The 23,930-nt window shown below is 43.2% G+C and overlaps 1 protein-coding gene across 3 annotated transcripts in view; it reads right to left on the bottom strand.

Annotated features, from left to right (window-relative positions):
* LOC112235448 (receptor-type tyrosine-protein phosphatase U) overlaps window positions 1-23,930 on the bottom strand; it is a 323,340-nt gene that overhangs the window by 227,342 nt on the left and 72,068 nt on the right. For 2 of the 3 annotated variants that reach the window (XM_042304415.1, XM_042304418.1), the window contains exon 2: window positions 8,640-8,771. In XM_042304415.1, coding sequence (XP_042160349.1) covers window positions 8,640-8,771 — 132 coding nt within the window. The remainder of the gene's footprint in view (window positions 1-8,639; window positions 8,772-23,930) is intronic. The other variant, XM_042304417.1, reaches the window with a different exon arrangement.

Genomic DNA, 23,930 nt, shown 5'->3' with positions numbered 1-23,930 from the left:
GAGAGGAGAAACAGCGTCAGGCAAGGAAACAGGATAGCCCCAAAAAAGCCCCCAAATTTCCCTCGCTGGAAGCCTGTGTTTCAGACACAGTGGATGGCTGCAAATGTTCTACTTTTAAACTCGGATAAAACAGAGATGCTTGTTCTAGGTCCCAAGAAACAAAGAGATCTTCTATTGAATCTGACAATCTTGATGGTTGTACAGTAGTCTCAAATAAAACTATGAAGGACCTCGGCGTTACTCTGGACCCTGATATCACTTTTGACGAACATATCAATACTGTTTCAAGGACAGCTTAGTTCCATCTATGTAACATTGCAAAAATCAGAAACTTTCTGTCCAAAAATCATGCAGAAAATGTATCCATGCTTTTGTCACTTCTAGGTTAGACTACTGCAATGCTCTACTTTCCGGATAACCGGAAAAAGCACTAAATAAACTTAGTTAGTGCTAAACACGGCTTCCAGAATCTTGACTAGAACCAAAAAAATGTATCATATTGCTCCAGTGCTAGCCTCTCTACACTGGCTTCTTGTTAAGGCAAGGGCTCATTTCAAGGTTTTACTGCTAACCTACAAAGCATTACATGGGCTCTCTTTCCGATTTGGTGCTGCCGTACATACCTACACGTACGCCACGGTCACAAGACGCAGGCCTCCTAACTGCCTCTAGAATTTCTAAGCAAACAACTGGAGGCAGGGCTTTCTCCTATAGAGCTCCATTTTTATGGAATGGCCTACCCATGTGAGAGACGCAGACTCAGTCTCAACCTTTAAGTCTTTATTGAAGACTCATCTCTTCAGTAGGTCCTATGATTGAGTGTAGTCTGACCCAGAAGTGTGACGGTGAACAGAAAGGCACTGGAGCAATGAACTGCTCTTGCTGTCTCTGCCTGGCCGGTTCCCCTCTCTCCACTGGGATTCTCTGCCTCTAAACCCTATTACAGGGGCTGAGTCACTGGCTTACGGGTGCTCTTCCATGCCGTACCTAGGAGGGGTGCATCACCTGAGTGTGTTGAGTCACTGACGTGATCTTCCTGTCTGAGTTGGCTCCCCCCCTTTGGTAGTGCCGTGGCAGAGAACTTTGTGAGCTACACTATGCCTTGTCTCAGGATGGTAAGTTGGTGGTTGAAGATATCCCTCTAGTGGTGTGGGGGCTGTTTTTTGGCAAAGTGGGTGGTGTTATATCCTGCCTGTTTGGCCCTGTCCGGGGGTATATTCCGATGGGGCTACAGTGTCTCCCGACCCCTCCTGTCTCAGCCTCCAGTATTTATACTGCAGTAGTTTGTGTCGGGGGGCTAGGGTCAATCTGTTATATCTGGAGTATTTCTCCTGTCTTATCCAGTGTCCTGTGTGAATTTAAGTATGCTCTCTCTAACTCTCTCTTTCTTTCTCTCATTATTTCTTTCTTCTCTCGGAGGACCTGAGCGCTAGGACCATGCCTCAGGACTACCTGGCCTGATGACTTCTTGCTGTCCCCAGTCCCCCTGGACTTGCTGCTGCTCCAGTTGTTCTGCTGCTCCACTGTTCTACCTGCAGCTATGGAACCCTGACCTGTTCACCAGATGTGCTACCTGTCCCAGACATACTGTTTTCAACTCTCTAGAGACAGCAGGAGCGGTAGAGATACTCTCAATAATCGGCTATGAAAAGCCAACTGACATTTACTCCTGAGGTGCTGACCTGTTGCACCCTCGACAACAACTGTGATTATTATTATTTGACCCTGCTAGTCATCTATGAACATTTGAACATCTTGGCCATGTTCTGTTATAATCTCCACCCGGCACAGCCAGAAGAGGACTGGCCACCTCTCATCGACTGGTTCCTCTCTCAGTTTCTTCCTAGCTTCTGGCCTTTCTAGGTAGTTTTTCCTAGCCACGGTGCTTCTACAGCTGCATTGCTTGCGGTTTGGGTTTTCTGTACAGCACTTTGAGATATCAGCTGATGTATTTATAAAGATGTAGGATAGTTACATGTGATTTGACGGCAGCAAATGACTAGAATGCGGATGATACGTTTTGAATTTGTATTTATTATTGATCCCCATTAGCCAAGGCAGCAGCTACTCTTTCTGGAGTCGAGCAAAATTCAGGCAGTTTACACAATTTTGAAAACATTACAATACATTACAATGCCCTCAGGCCCCTACTCCACCACTACCACATATATACACAGTACAAAAACCATGTGTACATTTGTGTATAGTGCACATGTTATCGTGTTTGTGTGTGTGCGCCTATGTTTGTATTGCTTCACAGTCCCTGCTGTTCCATAAGGTTTTTTAAAATCTAATTTTACTACATGCATGAGTTACTTGATGTGGAATAGAGTTCAATCTCATGGCTTTATGTAGTACTCCGAGCCTACCATAGTCTTGTGGCATGTCTTGTGGGGTATGCATGGGTGCATTCCTGGGTGCATTTAAATACAAGCAGTGATGAAGTCAAACTTTCCTCCACTTTGAGGCAGGAGAGATTGACATGCATATTATTAATATAAGCCATCTGTGTACATCCAAGGGCCAGCCGTGCTGCCCTGTTCTGAACCAATCGCAATTTTTTTTTGTGGCACCTGACCACATGACTGAACAGTAGTCCAGGTGCGAAAAAAGTAGGGCCTGTAGGATCTGTCTTGTTGACAGTGCTGTCAAGAAGGTAGAGCAGCGCCCTGTCATGGACATACAACAGTAGCCAAGATGGGGGGGAAGTAGCAAAATGTTTCGACCATAATAGTTTACAAACCAGGGTAACTCCAAGCAGTTTAGTCACCTCAACTTGCTCAATTTCCACATTATTTATTACAAGATTTAGCTGAGGTTTAGGGTTTAGTGAATGATGTCCCAAATACAATGCTTTTAGTTTTAGAAATATTTAGGACTAACTTATTCCTTGCCAGCCACTCTGAAACTAACTGAAGCTCTTTAAGTGTTGCAGTCATTTCAGTTGCTGTAGTAGCTGACATGTATAGTGTTGAGTTGTCTGCATACATAGACACTGGCTTTCCTCAAAGCCAGTGGCAATTCATTAGTAGAGATTGAAAATAGTAAATGGGCCTAGACAGCTGCAGGGAATTGATTCTAATCTAATCAGGGAATTCCTGATTCTACCTGAATTATGTTGGAGAGGCTTCCATTAAAGAACCCACTCTGTGTTCTGTTAGACAGGTAACTCTTTATCCACAATATAGCAGGGGGAGTAAAGCCATAACACAAACGTTTTTCCAGCAGTAGACTTTGATTGATAATGTAAAAGGTTGCACTGAAGTCTAACAAAACAGCCCCCTCAATCTTTTTCTCATCAATTTTTCTCAGCCAATCAGTCATTTGTGTAAGTGCTGTGCTTGTCGAAAGTCTGTCTCTATATCCATGCTGAAAGTTTGTTCCAGAAGTTTACTAAGGGTTGGTAACAGGCTGATTGGTCAGCTATTTGAGCCATTAAAGGGGGATTTACTATACTTAGGTAGAGGAATGACTTGTGCTTCCCACTAAGCCTGTGGGCACACACATTCTTTGTCCCCGTTTGTCCCCTTGCTCCTGTCTGTTCTTGTTCCTCCATACTATTCTCTACACATTGCACAACGTTCCTGCCACACCTCTCACACAGTGAGACATCATTGGTTGACTGATTGATTGACTGAGACAAAGGTCAGTGGTCTAATCACTCCTCTCAGGCAGTCGGCTTGAAGAGCTGCAACCTTGCCCATAAGCGTCAATAGCACTGCTGTAAATACTGTAACCTCCCCCCTCTCTTTCTGTCTGTTCTCCCAAGGTGCTTGTTAATGTGGGGGTCGGATGATCGGTGCATTTTATGAAGTATGCATGCAGTTCCATTCTCCATGTGGCAGCATCCAGCAGAGACGCATGAAACTGTACATTTCTGGCAGTTCCTGCCCTGCAAACCTGGTTAACATAAGAGTTATCCCACGGGTTAGTGGGGGAATAGACACCACTGTGGGATATGACTGCTTGATTAAAGACATGCTGGACATTTCATGGTTGATTTGCATACGGCCACACATTCCTAATGAGGCCGACGCGGCTCGACGCCACACCCATGCACGCTGAATCCCATTAACCTCTCTACGCACGGAACCCACTAGCGGGCTGAAATTCCACAACATACGGTGATCGCTACATAAATAGTCATATTAAACATGAATGAAAATACAAGTGTCTCACATGTATCGAAAGCCTAGAATATTGCTAATCCAACTGCGTTGTCAGATTTAAAAAAGTATTTACTGCGAAAGAATACGATGCGATTATCTGAGCATAGAGCCCCATAAAAAAAAAAATTTTTTTAACCAGCACAGGCGTAATATAATGACAAACTGCATTAAAATAAGTTGTTTACCTTTGACGATCTTCGTCTGTTTGCAATTCCAATGCTCATTGTTACACAATGCATGATCTTTTGTTTGATAAAATCCGTTTTTATAGCCTAACACGAAACATTTTGTGAACCGCTTGTGTAGTGAATTCCGTCTCATTCCATTTTCGACGACACATTCCAGGTAAATAACCCACACAGAACGTGACTTTTCCAGTCATGTTTGGTTTCACTGCAATCAACTGGTTTGTTTGTAACACAATCAAAAGTGATGGGCCATTTCCCTGGAGGTATTGACTGAAAGAAACCGATTTGAAGACAACAAGTCATGACATCATTGTGCACCAATGATTTGCCCACTGTTTCATTGATTGACTGTCTTAACCAAATGACCACTGATCGTCTTGAAATCTAGCTGGGTAGATAGCCAATCAGCTGAGCTAACGGCAATAGGCCATGTTTATGTGTTGCAAGACCAACCCATGTAGTAAGCTCCAGCGTAAAGTGAGTCATTCGCTATTGAAGTTTCATACCGGAAGGAGAAACACATATTACGCACTGCAATTGTTTGGTAAACGCGCAGATTCAGCTGTTTATATAACAATCATTATGGCGACTAAGTCAGGGAAAGCTAAATCTAAGTATAGATATACAGATGTACACACAATTTTAGAATAAATTGATTTGGGAAGGTGAGACAGAGATTGTTGTAGGACAATTCATTTAGCGATTGTGGAGGAATATTTTTTGAATGAGAGAGGACATCGTTTTGGACTGGTAAGTTCTTATCATGCTAATGCCCTTGTTTGAAATTAATAATAAAATATTATTTGTGATTTTTTTATTTTATTTTAGAAGCAATATATAAACATGTTATGTCATGAAATGTGAGATGCGTGTGTCTGCCGCCCCACCCCAACCCACATGAAATAGCCTATTTGAGGCTGTTGAGGGGAGGGCAGGCCCACACAACAAATGGCCAAAGTGAAATGGAGACAGTAGATATAGCTGGTCTGTTGTAATATAATAAAGACAGTAGATCTAGCTGGTCTGTCATAATATAAGAGACAGTAGATCTAGCTGAAATGTCATAATATAAAAGAGACAGTAGATCTAGCAGGTCATAATAATGTATTCAACCTTATGTTCCCTGTACTCTCTATATACACTGCTCAAAAAAATAAAGGGAACACTTAAACAACACAATGTTACTCCAAGTCAATCACACTTCTGTGAAATCAAACTGTCCACATAGGAAGCAACACTGATTGACAAAAAATTGCACATGCTGTTGTGCAAATGGAATAGACAACAGGTGGAAATTATAGGCAATTAGCAAGACACCCCCAATAAAGGAGTGGTTCTGCAGGTGGGGACCACGGACCACTTCTCAGTTCCTATGCTTCCTGAATGATGTTTTGGTCACTTTTGAATGCTGGCGGTGCTTTCACTCTAGTGGTAGCATGAGACGGAGTCTACAACCCACACAAGTGGCTCAGGTAGTGCAGCTCATCCAGAATGGCACATCAATGCGAGCTGTGGCAAGAAGGTTTGCTGTGTCTGTCAGCGTAGTGTCCAGAGCATGGAGGCGCTACCAGGAGACAGGCCAGTACATCAGGAGACGTGGAGGAGGCCGTAGGAGGGCAACAACCCAGCAGCAGGACCGCTACCTCCACCTTTGTGCAAGGAGGAGCACTGCCAGAGCTCTGCAAAATGACCTCCAGCAGGCCACAAATGTGCATGTGTCTGCTCAAACGGTCAGAAACAGACTCCATGAGGGTGGTATGAGTGCCTGACGTCCACAGGTGAGGGTTGTGCTTACAGCCCAACACCGTGCATGACGTTTGGCATTTGCCAGAGAACACCAAGATTGGCAAATTCGCCACTGGTGCCCAGTGCTCTTTACAGATGAAAGCAGGTTCACACTGAGCACGTGACAGACGTGACAGAGTCTGGAGACGCCGTGGAGAACGTTCTGGTCCCTGCAACATCCTCCAGCATGACCGGTTTGGCGGTGGGTCAGTCATGGTGTGGGGTGGCATTTCTTTGGGGGGGCCGCACAGCCCTCCACGTGCTCACCAGAGGTAGCCTGACTGCCATTAGGTACCGAGATGAGATCCTCAGACCCTTGTGAGATCATATGCTGGTGCGGTTGGCCCTGGGTTCCTCCTAATGCAAGACAATGCTAGACCTCATGTGGCTGGAGTGTGTCAGCAGTTCCTGCAAGAGGAAGGCATTGATGCTATGGACTGTTCCCCAGACCCGTTCCCCAGACCTGAATCCAATTGAGCACATCTGGGACATCATGTCTCGCTCCATCCACCAATGCCACGTTGCACCACAGACCGTCCAGGAGTTGGCGGATGCTTTAGTTCAGGTCTGTGAGGAGATCCCTCAGGAGACCATCCGCCACCTCATCAGGAGCATGCCCAGGCGTTGTAGGGAGGTCATACAGGCACGTGGAGGCCACACACACTACTGAGCCTCATTTTGACTTGTTTTAAGGACATTACATCAAAGTTGGATCAGCCTGTAGTGTGGTTTTCCACTTTAATTTTGCGTGTGACTCCAAATCCAGACCTCCATGGGTTGATAAAAATGATCAATGGAAATCAAATTTGTGTGATTTTGTTGTCAGCACATTCAACTACGTAATGAAAAAAGTATTCAATAAGAATATTTCATTCATTCAGATCTAGGATGTGTTATTTTAGTGTTCCCTTTATTTTTTTGAGCAGTGTATATATCTGTTTATTATACCTGTTGATACAGGGCTCATATGTGAAACTATTCTAACTGAACATTTTCTTTCACAGTGACACTGACTCCGAATGGGAGTCTTATCCGGTGTCCTGTGTGAATTTAAGTATGCTCTCTAATTCTCTCTTTCTCTCTAGGACCTGAGCCCTAGGACCATGCGTCAGGACTACCTGGCATGATGACTCCTTGCTGTCCCCAGTCCACCTGGCCTTAGCGCTGTTCCAGTTTCAACTGTTCTGCCTGCGGCTATGGAACCCTAAACTGTTCATTTTTACTCTTGAGGTGCTGTCCTGTTGTACCCTCTACAACCACTGTGATCTCCACCCGGCACAGCCAGAAGAGGACTGGCCACCCCTCATAGCCTGGTTCCTCTCTAGGTTTCTTCCTAGGTTTTTGCCTTTCTAGGGAGTTTTTCCTAGCCACCGTGGTTCTACACCTGCATTGCTTGCGGTTTGGGGTTTTAGGCTGGGGCTATATAAATTGATTTGATTTGATTTGATAGAGGACTGAGGGTCTTCCAAATATTGAAAGTGTGTAAATAGTTACCCATGTTATTTTGTAAATGTATATATAAATATATTTTTTATATATTTATATTTTTATATTTTTTTCATATATTTTTGAATTAATAATTCTTTTTTTCAATTTTTTTGGGGGGGGTGTGTTAGAATACCATTTTGGTATTTTGTATATAGTTATTTGGTTCAAAATGTATACCTTCACCAATTTGGCCACTTTGGTACATTTGGGCTACTTGTGTGGGACACCTGGGTGACTTCATGATAAATGTCATGTAGCACACTCATTTTGGAAGTTATCATTCTGAAACTTTGCACAAAGTACTGTTGCCCTCTTATAATTTTCACCGAAATTGTCCCCACCATCCTATCTGAATGTTTGTTTTATCTTGTTCATTTTAAAGATGATACAAAAATAAAAAAACATATCGTTTTTTTCATTGTTTTATCTAAACCAGATCTATTGTGTTATATTCTCATACATTCAATTCACATTTACACAAACTTCAGAGTGTTTTCTTTGAAATGGTACGAATAATATGCATATCCTTGGTTCTGTGCATATCCTTGGTTCTATGCATATCCTTGGTTCATATCCAGGCTGTTAGATTTGGGTATGTCTTCAGGTGGAAATTGCACAAAGTAGGGGGGGGGGGGAGCTCTAAGAGGTTTTAATAATCCTAGGCAGGCTTCCACACTTTGGAGTTTTTCCAAAACACCCACAGCTTCTGGACAGCTTCAGCATCTCATTTGAACAAACATGCACCTAAGAAGAGCAGGCACTGTCTGCTTAGAAAGGCAGTGTTGTTGGCTAGCACACTGATAATCTAAGGATTGTAATCCAGGGAGGATAACATCACACATTAAGACTCGAGATGTCTCACCCCCCAGTCCTTGTTTCTTATACTTGCTGATACAGATACCCCATCCACAAAGTGAAAGTGATACTTGCATTGGATACCATAGTGGATACCAGGTTAGCACCTGAGAATACTTCAATACTCTGAAGCATAATAAGAGCAGGAACTCACCACGCAGGAGGTCAGAAGAGGCGTAGGGTGAGTTGTGTGTCCTGAAGAGCTGCCAGTCAAAGTCATCCTCCTCCCCTTGGGTGAAGTCACACAGACTGGGCTCAGAATCCTCGTCAAAGGTGCAGCCTGCTGCTGAGGGAGAGAAGGAGATGACATTAAGTGGGAGGTCACACATGATGAAGTAAATGGCATTCAATATCAAGGGATTAATGAATTAGATTGTTTTATGGACTGCACATAATCACATTTAATTAGATTTCCTAGGATTGAAAAGATTTAAGCCCAAAATGGACACAGAGTTCAGCCATGGCCACCATAAATCAGTAATTGCATCTGTTTGTATTTTCCTGATGATAACCTGAAGCTCCATAGAGAATAAAGGGATTGTTGCAGTAGGTGAGAACCCACCATCAATCCCCAACAACACCTGCCTTCACTTCAGAAACGTTCCACTATCAGTAGTTATTATTACAGTGCTGTTGTGTACTGGCTCATTTGGGCTATATTTCACCACGATATCCCTCTGATCCTCTTTCTATTACTAGTAAACTTAAATTAAATAATTACTATAAAAACTAACTATACTGAAACCATTATTTAAAAAAATAAAAAATAAAAACCATCATGAATTATGGTCAGCTTTTTTTGTAATGGGGTTTTCAAGCTTCTGAATCTGGCAGGTCACATTGAGATTGGCTTTATAATTTCAAGGTAGATTCGGCAAGATGACGTTGCCACGAACAGCACCGCAGATGCGGTCGAGTTTGAGTAGTAAGGCTAAAGCAACTGACTGTAGACGACAAGTCGGGGTAGGTGCATCTACTGAAAGTTTTCCAACAGCAAGGCTAAGATCAACATGGCAGTGTTGCCATTGTTTATAATGTCTGAATATCAAATGTATTTGTGTGTATATATATATACATATGCACTGTACATATACAGTACCTTCGCAAAGTATTCCATTTTGTTACGTTACAGCCCTATTCTAAAATGGATTAAAATAATAATAATCCACAGCAATCTACAAACCATATCCCATGATGGAAAAGAGAAAACAGGTTTAGACATGTTTGTAAAATTTATACAAATAAATACAAAATATTTTTTTACATAAGTATTCAGACACTTCACTATGAGACTATAAATTGAGCTCAGGTGCATCCTGTTTCCACTGATCATCCTTGAAATGTTTCTACAACTTGATTGGAGTCCACCTGTGGTAAATTCAATTGACTAGACATGATTTGGAAAGGCACCCACCTGTCTATATAAGGATCCACTGTTGACAGTGCATGTCAGAGCAAAAACCAAGCTATCAGGTTAAATAAATTGTCCGTAGAGGTTCGAGACAGGATTGTGTCGAGGCACAGATCTGGGGAAGGTTATCAAAAAATGTCTGCAGTATTGAAGGTCCAAGAACACAGTGCCCTCTATCATTTTTAAATGGATAAGTTTGGAACCACCAAGACTCTTCCTAGAGCTGGCTTCTGAGCAATCTGGGGAGAAGGGCCAGAACAAGATAATCACTCTGACAGAGCTGTGGAGTTCCTCTGTGGAGTGGGGGAGAACCTTCCAGAAGGACAACCATCTCTGCAGCACTCCACCAATCAGGCCTTTATGGTAGAGTGGCCAGACGGAAGGCACTCCTCAGTAAAAAGGCACATGACAGCTTGACAACTCCGCATGGAGTTTGCCAAAAAGCAAACAAGATTCTCTGGTCTGATGAAACCAAGATTGAAGATTGGCCTGAATACCAAGTGTCACGTCTGGAGGAAACCTGGCACCATCCCTACGGTGAAGCATTGGAGTGGCAGCATCATGCTGTGGGGATGTTATTCAGTGGCAGGGACTGGGAGACTAGTCAGGATGGAGGGAAAGATGAACAGAGAAAAGTATAGAGAGAGATCCTTGATGGAAAACCTTCTCCAGAGCGCGCAGGATCTCAGACTGGGGCGAAGGTTCTCCATACAAAAGGAAAATGACCCTAAGCACACAGCCAAGACTATGCAGGCGTGGCTTAGGAACAAGTCTCTGAATGTCCTTGAGTGGCCCAACCAGAGCCCGGACATGAACCCTATCGAACATCTCTGGAGAGACCTGAAAATAGCTGTGCAGCAACGCTCCCCATCCAACCTGAAAGGGCTTGAGAGGATCTTGCAGAGAAGAATGGGAGCAGCTCCCTAAATACAGATGTGCCAAGCGCGCTTGCAGCGTCATACTCATGAAGACTCAATGCTGTAATCACTGCCAAAGGTGCTTCAACAAAGTACTGAAAAAAGGGTCTGAATACTTATGTAAATTAGATATTTCAGTTTTTTTATTTGAATGAATTAGCAAAAATGTCTAAAAACCTGTTTTGGCTTTATCAGTGTGGCGTATTGTGCGTAGATTGATGAGGGAAAAAACTATTGAATCCATTTTTGAATAAAGCTGTAATGTAACAAAATGTGAAAAAAGACAAGGGGTCTGAATAATTTCCGAAGGCACTGTAAATCGCAGCTAATTGGTTCCTGTTTCAGTCATGTCTTTGTTCACGTTCTCGTGAGTCAAACAAACACACCCTAATGATTGGTTGACAATAGAGCCTCCCACAATGCAGGTGATGGCTGCAGGAAGAGGTTGGGGAAGAGCAACTGCACAAACTTGCAATTGACTGCAGTCAATACTTCATGACCTTTGATCACATGATTGTTGTAAAGTTCATGCAGTTGGCATGTAGGTGCAAATCAGACAATTTTCATCCTCAGAATGCGACACACTTTGAATGGCAAAAGTCATCTGCTTAAAATTGCCCCTTGAGATGCTCATCCCATTGAGATGAGCATGATGCAAGACTTTTCTCTCACACAGAAGTAGCTGCGCATGTGCATGGGGTGCACTTCACACTGCTACAACGTGCATGCTACGGGACCACAACAATGGAACAAACGCTCCTGGTTGTTGGGAAATTGACCCACTACTACTGTTTACTATGTGAATCTTCATCATCTCGCTGAGTCTACTTTTAAACACCTAAACTATGACCTGACCCAGGCAACAAGATGGCGCCGGAGGAGATGGCCGCTGTTTTACGGTCTCCTAACCAATTGTGCTATTATGTGTTCTTTTCGCGATATTTCTTAATTATTTTGTACATAATGTTTCTGCAACCGTATCTTACGGCAGAAAAGGGCTTCTGGATATCAGGACAGCGATCACTCACCCCGGATTAGACAAAGACTTTTTCAACAACAAGCAGGACCTCACGATATTTTCCAAACACCCCACAGAGCAGACATCCCAAATATCCGCAAAAGGAAGCGACGCAGAAGACGAACAGCCAGATGCCTCATCAGGACCCGCAGAAGGAGAGTAGGAAAGCTGCCGTTACTGTTAATATTACTCAATTGCAATTCCAAGTGCAATCATTTGACAATAAACTAGACGAGGTACGATCACGAATATCCTACCAACGGGACATCAAAAACTGTAATATCCCATGTTTCACGGAATCGTGGCTGAATGACGACATGGATATTCAGCTAGCGGGATATACGCTGCACCGGCAGGATAGAACAGCACACTCCGGTAAGACGAGGGGTGGGGGTGGGGGGGCAGTCTGTGCATATTTTAAACAACAGCTGGTGCACGAAATCTAAGGAAGTCTCTAGATTTTGCTCGCCTGAATTAGAGAATATTGTGATAAATTGCAGGCCACACTACTTGCCTAGAGAGTTCTCAGCTATACTTTTCATGGCTGTTTATTTACCACCACAAACAGATGCTGGCACTAAGACCGCACTCAGTCAGTTGTATAAGGAAATAAGCAAACAGGAAACCATTCACCCAGAGGCGGCACTCCTAGTGGCCGGAGACTTTAATGCAGGGAAACTTAAATCAGTTCTACCAAATCTCTATCAACATGTTAAATGTGCAACCAGAGGGGAAAGACATTTTAGATCACCTGTACTCCACACACAGACAAGTTCAAAGCTCTCCCTCGCCCTCCATTTAAATGTAAATCCGAACACAACTCCATCCTCCCGATTCCTGCTTAAAAGCAAAAATTAAAGCAGGAAGCACCAGTGAAATGGTCTATAAAAAAGTGGTCAAATGAAGCAGATGCTAAACTACAGGACTGTTTTGGTATCAAAGACTGGAACATGTTCCGGGATTCTTCCGATGACATTGAGGAGTACACCACATCAGTCACTGCCTTTATCAAAAAGTCCATTGAGGACGTCGTCCCCACAGTGACTCTACGTACATACCCCAACAGCCATGGATTATAGGCAACATTCGCAATGAGCTAGAGGGTAGAGCTGCCGCTTTCAAGGTGCAGGACTCTAACCCGTAAGCTTACAAGAAATCCCGCTATGCCCTGCGACAAACCATCAAACAGGCAACGCGTCAATACAGAGCTAAGATTGAATCATTCTACACAGTCTCCGGCGCTAGTCGGATGTGGCAGGGATTGCAAACTAATACAGACTACAAAGGGAAGCACACCTGCAATCTGCCCAGTGACACGAGCACACGAGTGTTTAAATCACTTCTATGCTCGGTTTGAGGCAAGCAACACTGAGGCATGCATGAGAGCATCAGCTGTTCTGGACGACTGTGTGATCATGCGCTCCGTAGCCAAAGTGAGTAAGACCTTTAAACAGGTCAACAGGTGATGAGGGTAGGTAGCAACACATCTGCCACGCTGATCCTCAACACCGGAGCTCCCCAGGGGTGCGTGCTCAGTCCCCTCCTGTACTGCCTGTTCACCCACAAGTGCATGGCCAGGCATGACTCCAACATCATCATTAAGTTTGCAGACGACACAACAGTGGTAGGCCTGATCACCGACAACGACAAGACAGCCTATAGGGAGGAGGTCAGAGACCTGGTTGGGTGGTGCCAGTATAACAACCTATCCCTCAATGTAACCAAGAAGGCCCGAAAAATTGTCAAAGACTCCACCCACCCCAGGCATAGACTGTTCTCTCAACTACCGGATGGCAAGTGGTACCGGAGCGCCAAGTCTAGGATCAAAAGGCTTCTCAACAATTTTTACCTGCAAGCCATAAGACTCCTGAACAGCTAACACAATGGTTACCTGGACTATTTGCATTGTGTGCCCCCCCCCCTCTTTTACGCTGCTGCTACTCTCTGTTTATCTTATATGCATAGTCACTTTAACTATACCTTCATGTACATACTACCTCAATTGGCCTGACCAACCAGTGCTCCCGCACATTGGCTATCCGGGCTATCTGCATTGTGTCCTACGACCCGCCATCCCCTCTTTTTACACTTCTGCTACTCTCTGTTCATCATATATGCAGTCACTTTAACCATACCTATATGTACATACTACCTCAATAAGCCTGACTAACCAGTTTCTGTATATAGCCTTGCTACTCTTATTTTCAAATGTCTTTTTACTGTTGTTTTATTTCTTTACTTACCCCCCACCCACACACACACTTTTTTTCACACTATTGGTTAGAGCCTGTAAGTAAGCATTTCACTGTAAGGTTGTATTCGGCGCACGTGACAAATAAACTTTGATTTGAGCACCTTATGCATTACTACCCCACAGTGGAAAGAACTGACATCCCCCAAAACACAAAAACTATAAAAATACATAAATGGCTCCTAGCCTCCCATGCATAGGCTACTTTCTGTCCCACACACCAAAACTAAATAATTTGAAAACGAAATAAATGTTTTTAGAAAACTTTAGCTAAATAAAAATGAGTAAAATGGATCGGAAAACTAACCGAAACAACAAAAAACTTTAAACTAATAGAAATAAAAACAAATATAAAAAAACAAACCTTGCAACACACACACACACATAAACACACAGATCCTGGCAAAGGCAATGATGGCCACCTGCTTTTGTAAAGAATTCCCCTTCCCATAAAACACAAATAAACTACAGCGCACATCCCCTAAGCACAGTCACATAAACACACACTAATAACATTGGGGAGGGAGAGAGGGATGGCAACCAGGGGTCTGTGATTATTATTGTACTGTAATACATCACAACATGCTACATTCCACATACCAAAAAGCAAAATATTTCCAAATTATATTTAATAGCCAGGGCTTTTAAGGCCCTTGGGCATAATTTGCTTCAGTCTCCTCTCGCAGCATCTGTTGCCATCTCACACATTAGCCCAGTGTTGTGAAAATTACAGGCTAGAAGTGGGCAGCCACTGATTCCCCCAGCCAGAGTTGGAGCGCGACAGTGAGAGCCTAGAGACGCATCGGGGCTACTGATGGGGATGACTAGAACCAGACCCTCAAGGTCACCCTGCTGGTCCACTGCTTTATTTAACACTCATTCTGGACTCTAATCCACCATTAAGCAAATGGTTCAAATTTGACCATTTTGCCATTAAGCAGCAGACGCACGGACTACAGTCAGCTTCAAAGCAATTTTACAGCTGATGAACAAGAGGACACCAAAACCATTACAGATCATTGGCAATTTTGTTGTCTGGAAGTTCAAATGTTACAGGCAATCATAAAAAAAACTAGGTTTGGTCTACTAACTAGATGGTTAATTCCAAGCCTGTAAGAACAGATAGCAGACGTACTGTGGACTTAAGGAATTCCGTATTAAGCTGCCAGACGAATCGTCTGCCAGACGATTTATTCAGTGGCGCGCAAACGCACAGGAGTCAGCCTTGCTCACCTCCTCCAACCTCCATTACATTTCGATGATAATATGCTAAAACTGGAAACTCTATAGCATTGTAATTGGTAGCAGAGAGTAGTAGCAGCCCAGCCAGAGAGCCAACAGAGTAATGAATGTTGAGTTGGGATAGGTTTCTCCTCTTCTTCACCCCGGGGAGCTGATTTATGGCCCATGCTAAGCCGTTACTGAAGGGATCCACATGGCGAGGGCCAGAGGTTAATTGTCCTGCACAGGGATCTATTTCTAATAGAACAGCCAAAGATATGGGACTTGCAACATCCAAAACCTGCCAGTATATTATTCCTTACTGGAGCTATAAATGAAGCATGCTGATTTCTCTCCACAGGGACCAATCAGGCGAGAGCTGGATCATCAGGACTGGAGTTTCTTCTTTTCTGCTCTGACTGGTCTATATAGTGTATGGCCCAGCCCGGCCTTCACATTTCAATTCTGCCCTCTATCTCTCTCCCTCGCTCTTTCCCACCCTCCCTCCCTCCCTCCCTCCATGACAGCGGTGTCTATCCCGCTAAGTAATTACATTATAATTTGGCATCAGGCACAGCGTGAACCTAAATATGATGTTTGAGACAGTGCCAAGGTTAAAAGGTGAAGTTTTAAAGTGCATTTACTTCCAATTCTATATATTTTGCCATGTCTAATGTGTATTCATGTGATATTTGAGTGACTCAAACGTTATTACAATATCTATGGGCTAACAAACCTAGCTGACATGGGCTAGTTGATCTGTTCCATTTCTGACAAGTTATAAATAGTTCTCTAAGGTATGCAATGACTGAGGAATACTGATGATGCACTACACAATTTCGAAATGTCACCTTGTGTATTTTACTATTACAACTTTCAAGAGTTAAAAAACAAACAAAAAAACTGTGCGCCCCACAGTTTGGTAACCTCTGCCCTAGAAAAACTAAATGACTCTTCTAAACTTCAAATGAAATGGAACACATTACTGTACACTTTCTGTTTTTGTATCTTAAAATTCTTACCTGCTCAAATATGCTCAGAACTAGTCTTCTGTGTAAGTTATTGTTAGGACAATTATGATATAATGACTGAACAATAGTCTTATTTTAAATGAAACTGTATTTAAAATAACTAAGTAAACTAAGTAAATTTACAATACGAGTTCATAAGAAGGGATTGTGTGACACGGACAAGGAGTAATTAAAGTTAATGAACACCATTCCAACTAGGAAGAAAGGAATGGTTTGTGGATTAAGTAAACAGATAAGGTAGTTAACCTATGGTTGAACCGACGAAACTGAGCTCTGGGGTGTTTTAGATAAGGCAGTGAGTACATTCCTAGGTTTTCTGTTAATTAGAACTGTCAGCTAAGTGGTGATCGATAATGGTGAGGGATCAAAAGTTAATTCAGTTGTGTTGTGTGTCCAGTATATGTGCTAGGGGGTTAGAATGAACTTTTAAAGTTCCCTTTGTCTCGGTCGAGAGGAGGAGATTCATTTTACAAGCAATGAAATGACGTCATGTTATTGTAAATAAACTGTTGCTCGTGGTAACGTGGCAGCGCGCTCCGAGAATAAATTATGTTACCTATTATTGATAAGACTGGTCTCCGTCTATTTTATGCAAACAAGAATCTTACAAATTCTCATAAAATAGATTAAGGGAATTCAATTAATGAAAACACATTGGTATAATTAAATTACAGTAACAGTTATAATACCATCTATTTATAAGAGAATACATTAACCTGCATCCCCTTTATGAAAACTTCACAAATCCACTGGTACTGTTGCCATGACTCTCCGGGTATTACCAAAGAAAAGAGCAAGGTGCAAACAGAATAGAAAGTTGTCAGAAGCTCACAAGGATACAATGTCACTGAATAAAGATGTCATAGGGGGGCAATTTGTTCAACAATTTGCTCCCCCTTTGACATGTGCATTCAAATCAGGGATTGAGCTGTCTGTCTCCCTGGATCAGTCTATTCTCAATGTCATATGTAGCTTCACAAATTAGACTTCACGTCTTTGCTCATCTTTCATCGTTCCAAGATGGCATAGCAGTTCAGACGTCTTTTGTCCTCGTCTTGTCGTGTCCCGTATATATATGTATATATATATATATATACAACTTTTTTTTCACATACATTTTTTAAATTTTCCATCAACTCATCTTCAAAACACTCTCCTGCAACCCGCCTCACCAATTTATATTTATAAAAAAGTATTATTTACCTCAAATCTGTAATCCTCCAAGAAGCTAGCCAGAAACTCCAAGAAGCTAGCCAGAAACTAGCCAGAAGCTAGCCAGGAGCTAGCCAGAAGCTAGCCAGAAGCTAGCCCAGAAGCTAGCCAGAAGCTAGCCCAGAAGCTAATCGGTAGCTAGTTCAGAAGCTAGTTAGCTTCTTTACTGGCAAATCGTTAGTATTCAGCTAACCACGGTTTGTGGTCATCAGCTATCCTTTAGCTCGAAAATCTATCGCCAGTTTTGTACGGCGCAGCGTAGCGCGGCTCGGAACGGAACATACCAGACCAATTTTTCTCTCCATGTCCCTGGATTTCAACCGCTCTCTGGACATTCATACCTGGATCTCACAGCTAGCTAGCTGCTATCCGTGTGACTATCGGCTTTCGTCGTTTCCGGAGCAAACATCAATTATTCCGGAGCTAGCCAGCTCCGTCAATCACTCCTGAGTTCCATCAATCACTCCTGGGCTGCAGTCACCTATCCGGACCCGTTTTGCTGCCTACGCGGAGCCCCACCGGGCCTTCACAACGGACTGCCGACGTTATCTACCCAAAGGAGTTATCCGGCTGGCTCCTCTGTCGCGACGTTACCTGAACGCCCATCTGCGGCCTGCTAACCGTTAGCTGTCTTATCGGCTGCTATCTGAATAGACAATCGGACAATTTATTTATTTTTATTATGTTTTCTTCTTGGGCCTCTATAACTATATCTATTGTTTTTATTTTTGTTGTTGTGTGATTTGGATTAATCCCCTCTACCACACGGAACCCCACTAATCTACTGACGGAACACAAGAGGTGGCTAATAACAGACCTCCATCCTATGCTAGATTGCTACCGATGGCCTGGCTAGCTGTCTAAATCGCCGTGACCCCCAACCAACCTCTCCACTCATAAAAAATTCATTGATCTGGCCAAGGCTTTCGACTCTGTCAATCACCACATCCTCATCGGCAGACTCGACAGCCTTGGTTTCTCAAATGATTGCCTCGCCTGGTTCACCAACTACTTCTCTGATAGAGTTCAGTGTGTCAAATCGGAGGGTCTGCTGTCCGGACCTCTGGCAGTCTCTATGGGGGTGCCACAGGGTTCCATTCTTGAACCCGCTCTCTTCTCTGTATACATCAATGAGGTCGCTCTTGCCCACCTCTACGCAGACGACACCATTCTGTATACTTCTGGCCCTTCTTTGGACACTGTGTTAACAACCCTCCAGGCAAGCTTCAATGCCATACAACTCTCCTTCCGTGGCCTCCAATTGCTCTTAAATACAAGTAAAACTGAATGCATGCTCTTGAACCGATCGCTACCTGCACCTACCCGCCTGTCCAACATCACTACTCTGGACGGCTCTGACTTAGAATACGTGGACAACTACAAATACTTAGGTGTCTGGTTAGACTGTAAACTCTCCTTCCAGACCCATGTCAAACATCTCCAATCCAAAGTTAAATCTAGAATTGGCTTCCTATTTCGCAACAAAGCATCCTTCACTCATGCTGCCAAACATACCCTTGTAAAACTGACCATCCTACCAATCCTCGACTTTGGCGATGTCATTTACAAAATAGCCTCCAATACCCTACTCAACAAATTGGATGCAGTCTATCACAGTGCAATCCGTTTTGTCACCAAAGCCCCATATACTACCCACCATTGCGACCTGTACGTTCTCTTTGGCTGGCCCTCGCTTCATACTCGTCGCCAAACCCACTGGCTCCATGTCATCTACAAGACCCTGCTAGGTAAAGTCCCCCCTTATCTCAGCTCGCTGGTCACCATAGCATCTCCCACCTTGTAGCACACGCTCCAGCAGGTATATCTCTCTAGTCACCCCCAAAACCAATTCTTTCTTTGGCCGCCTCTCCTTCCAGTTCTCTGCTGCCAATGACTGGAACGAACTACAAAAATCTCTGAAACTGGAAACACTTATCTCCCTCACTAGCTTTAAGCACCAACTGTCAGAGCAGCTCACAGATTACTGCACCTACATAGCCCACCTATAATTTAGCCCAAACAACTACCTCTTTCCCAACTGTATTTAATTAATTTATTTATTTTGCTCCTTTGCACCCCATTATTTTTATTTCTACCTTGCACATTCTTCCATTGCAAAACTACCATTCCAGTGTTTTACTTGCTATATTGTATTTACTTTGCCACCATGGCCTTTTTTGTCTTTACCTCCCTTCTCACCTCATTTGCTCACATTGTATATAGACTTGTTTATACTGTATTATTGACTGTATGTTTGTTTTACTCCATGTGTAACTCTGTGTCGTTGTATCTGTCGAACTGCTTTGCTTTATCTTGGCCAGGTCGCAATTGTAAATGAGAGCTAGTTCTCAACTTGCCTACCTGGTTAAATAAAGGTTAAATAAAAATTTTAAAAATTCTGTTTTGTGGCACCCCTGCTTTACCACATAATGAGGTGTTTGCTATGCACAGTTGGCATTGCTAGTGAATCTCTGATCATCCTCTCCATTTACATATGCTGTATTCAGGGTGTAGCATGCATTCGCTCATTTAAGGGACAGACACTTTCCGCTTGGATAGAGTCTTGGAGAAAATGCTGCTTATGTTATATAAAACAAACTAAGTACCAAAGCAGATCCTAACATCAACACCACCGCCACCCAATTACACACACACGTGCACGCACACACAAATCCGCACACAAAGCCCAAACAAAATTCATATGCAACTTTAACCAATTCAAACTTTTGCTCAGCCTTCATGCCCCTCTCATCTCTCAGCACACACCTCAGTTATAACTAGTTCACAGGCGCTACGGGTAATGAATCCCCACCGATTAAAATAAATGCTGGCGTCACCAAGCCACCTGGGAAACAAATTAAATGAGGATATGCTAACTAGCTGTCCACACGATTAGAAAATGAGCACACATCTGAGAGACCTGTGGAGAGACATTCCATAATTGTTATTCTCCCAGTCCTTCATGGTCAGATCAGATGGTCAGGAAAAAACACAGTCCCTACTCATTTATTTTTACTTAACCTTTAAGTCTCAATGAGGTCAAAATACCTATTTTTATCTCTCATACCTTCTTCACTGTTACGTGGATAGGGACACTTACCCATGCACACATCTTAACACTATATGGGGTCCATGTAGCTGGATCCAGATATTGTCTATTGTGTAACACCAGTTACAGGAGGATAGTGGTTGGCGAGATTGCTGGTCTAATTTGCATTACATAAAATAGAGTGTCCATATTATTTAGTTATTTACACATCCATCCCCACGGCATACAACATTAAATAATGTATCTGGCTCCCCGGGCATTAATAATTCAGTCTAACCTCATAACCTCATAAGGAGGATGGGGAATTCGCTCAACAGGCTGCTCCACTGCACTCATTCTTTGTCACTGAGTTGAATAGTATACACTGAGTGTACAATATATTAGGAACACCTGGTCTTTCCATGACAGACTGACCAGGTGAATCCAGGTGAAAGCTATGATCAATTATGTTCGGTCACTTGTTACATCCACTTCAAATCTGTGTAGATGAAGGGGGGGAGAAATGATAAAGAAGGATTTTTAAGCCTTGAGACGATTGAGACATTGATTGTGTACGTGTGCCATTCAGATTGTGAATGGGCAAAACAAAAGATTAAAGTAACTTTGAACAGGGTATGTGCACCAGTTTGAGTATGTCAAGAACTGCAATGCTGCCGGGTTTTTCACACTCAACAGTTTCACATGTGTATCAAGAATTGTTCAAAAGGACATCCAGCCAACTGTGGGACTCACTGGAGTCAAACATGGGAAAGCATCCCGGTGGAAAACGTTCGACATGCCCCAACGGATTTAGGCTGAGGGGGTGCCACTCAATATTAGGAAAGTCTTCTTAATGTTTGGTACACTCAGTGTAGAGTCATATTGAAAGCTATTGTGGTTAGGTGCCCTCAGGTGCTGCTGTGAGGTCTCTGAGGCCATTTGCTTTTACATTAAATAAAACATTTAACAGTTTAAAAGACAACTCCAATCATCCTCAGTCCCTGAAGGTTTGTGATAGACTCATACGTATGACAGCCATTATATTTAACCTCACAATTAAGTGTTTACCATTTCCTTTTAAGGACAACCAGGGCTACAAGAAAAAATGAAAATGAATCTCCAACTAGTCGGTGACAATTGTGCAGAGTTCAGAGTTTGTGACAGTAAATATGTGAGCTATTACAGTATGATTTCGTTAGAAGTGGTTCTTCTTCATAGAAGATCACAATAGTCTATGTAGAAGAACCCCTTCTTTGTCCACTTTCATCGACGTGGCCCGCTACCAAGGACAGTGGGTTCTCCTTCTCCATGGCCGACGTGAGTGTTAACCCTCGCAAGGCTGCTGGCCCAGACGGCGTCCTAAGAGCATGAGTAGACCAGCTAGCTGGTGTGTTTACGGACATATTCAATCTCTCCCTATTCCAGTCTGCTGTCCCCACATGCTTCAAGATGGCCACCACTGTTCCTGTACCCAAGAAAGGAAATTAACTAAATGACTATCGCCCCGTAGCACTTATTTCTGTCATCATGAAGTACTTTGAGAGACTCGTCAAGGATCATATTACCTCTACCTTACCTGTCACCTTAGACCCACTCCAATTTGCTTATCGCCCCATTAGATCCACAGACAATACAATCGCCATCACACTGCCCTATCCCATCTGGACAAGAGGGATACCTATGTAAGAATGCTTTTCATTGACTATGGCTCAGCATTCAACACCATAGTACCCTCCAAGCTCATCATCAAGCTCGAGGCCCTGGATCTGAACCCTGCCCTATGCAACTGGATCCTGGACTTGCTGACAGGCCGTCCCCAGGTGGTGAAGGTAGGAAACAACACCTCCACTTCGCTGATCCTAAACACTGGGGCCCCCAAAGAGGGCGTACTCAGCCCCCTCCTGTACTCCCTGTTCACCCATGACTGCGTGGCCAAGCACACCTCCAACTCAATCATCAAGTTTGCAGACGATACAACATTAGCAGGCTTGATTGCCAACAATGACCAGACAGTCTATAGGGAGGAGGTGAGGGCTCTGGGAGTGTGGTGCCAACTCTCACTCAATGTCAATAAAACAAAGGAGATGATCGTGGACTTCAGGAAACAGCAGAGGGAGCAACCCCCTATCCACATAGATGGGACCGTAGTGGAGAAAGTGGAAAGCTTCAAGTTCCTCTGCGTACACATCACGGACAAACTGAAATGGTCCACCCACACAGACAGTGTGGTGAAGAAGGCGCAACAGCACCTCTTCAACCTCAGAAGGCTGAAGAAATTTGGCTTGGCACCTAAAACCCTCAAACTTTTACAGTTGAAAGTATCCTATTGTGCTGTATCACCGCTGGTATGGAAACTGCACCACTCTCAACCACAGGGCTCTCCAGAAGGTGGTGCGGTCTGCCCAACGCATCAAAACTATCTGCCCTCCTGGAAACCTACAGCTCCCGATATCACAGGAAGGTAAAAAATCTCATCAAGTACAACAACCACCCAAGCCCTGCTATCATGAAAGCTGGGACCGAGAGACCATCAAGGCCATCAGACTGTTAAATAGCAATTACTTAGAGGCTACTCTAGCACATCACTCATCTCATATGTATATATACACTGTATTCTATACTATTCTACTGTATCTTAGTCTATGCTGGTATGACATTGCTTCTCCATGTATTTATATATTCTTAATTACATTCCATTACTTAAAAGATTGACATTTACATAGACTTAGGTTGGACTCATTAAAACTATTTTTTTAACCAATCCACAAATGTCTTGTTAACAAACTATAGTTTTGGCAAGTCGGTTAGAACATCTACTTTGTGCATGACACAAGTAATCTTTCCAACAATTGTTTACATACAGATTATTTCACTTATAATTCACTGTATCACAATTCCAGTGGGTCAGAAATTTACATACACTAAATTGACTGTGGCTTTAAACAGCTTGGAAAATTCCAGAAAATGATGTCATGGCTTTAGAAGCTTCTGATAGGCTAATTGACATCATTTCAGTCAATTGGGGTGTACCTGTGGATGTATTTCAAGGCCTACCTTCAAACTCAGTGCCTCTTCGCTTGACATCATGGGAAAATTGGAAGAAAATCAGCCAAGACCTCAGAAACAAAATTGTAGTCTTGATCATCCTTGGGAGCAATTTCCAAATGCCTGAAGGTACCACGTTCATCTGTACAAATAATAGTACGTAAGTATAAACACCATGGGACGCAGCCGTCATGCCGCTCAGGAAAGAGACGCGTTCTGTCTCCTAGAGATGAGCGTACTTTGGTGCGAAAAGTGCAAATCATCCCAGAACAACAGCAAAGGACCTTGTGAAGAAGCTGGAGGAAACAGGT

The sequence above is a fragment of the Oncorhynchus tshawytscha genome, linkage group LG23, assembly GCF_018296145.1.
Source record: "Oncorhynchus tshawytscha isolate Ot180627B linkage group LG23, Otsh_v2.0, whole genome shotgun sequence".
NCBI lineage: Eukaryota > Metazoa > Chordata > Actinopteri > Salmoniformes > Salmonidae > Oncorhynchus > Oncorhynchus tshawytscha.
Note: the sequence above shows the minus strand (reverse complement) of the source record. Positions and strands in the feature narration are given on the sequence as shown.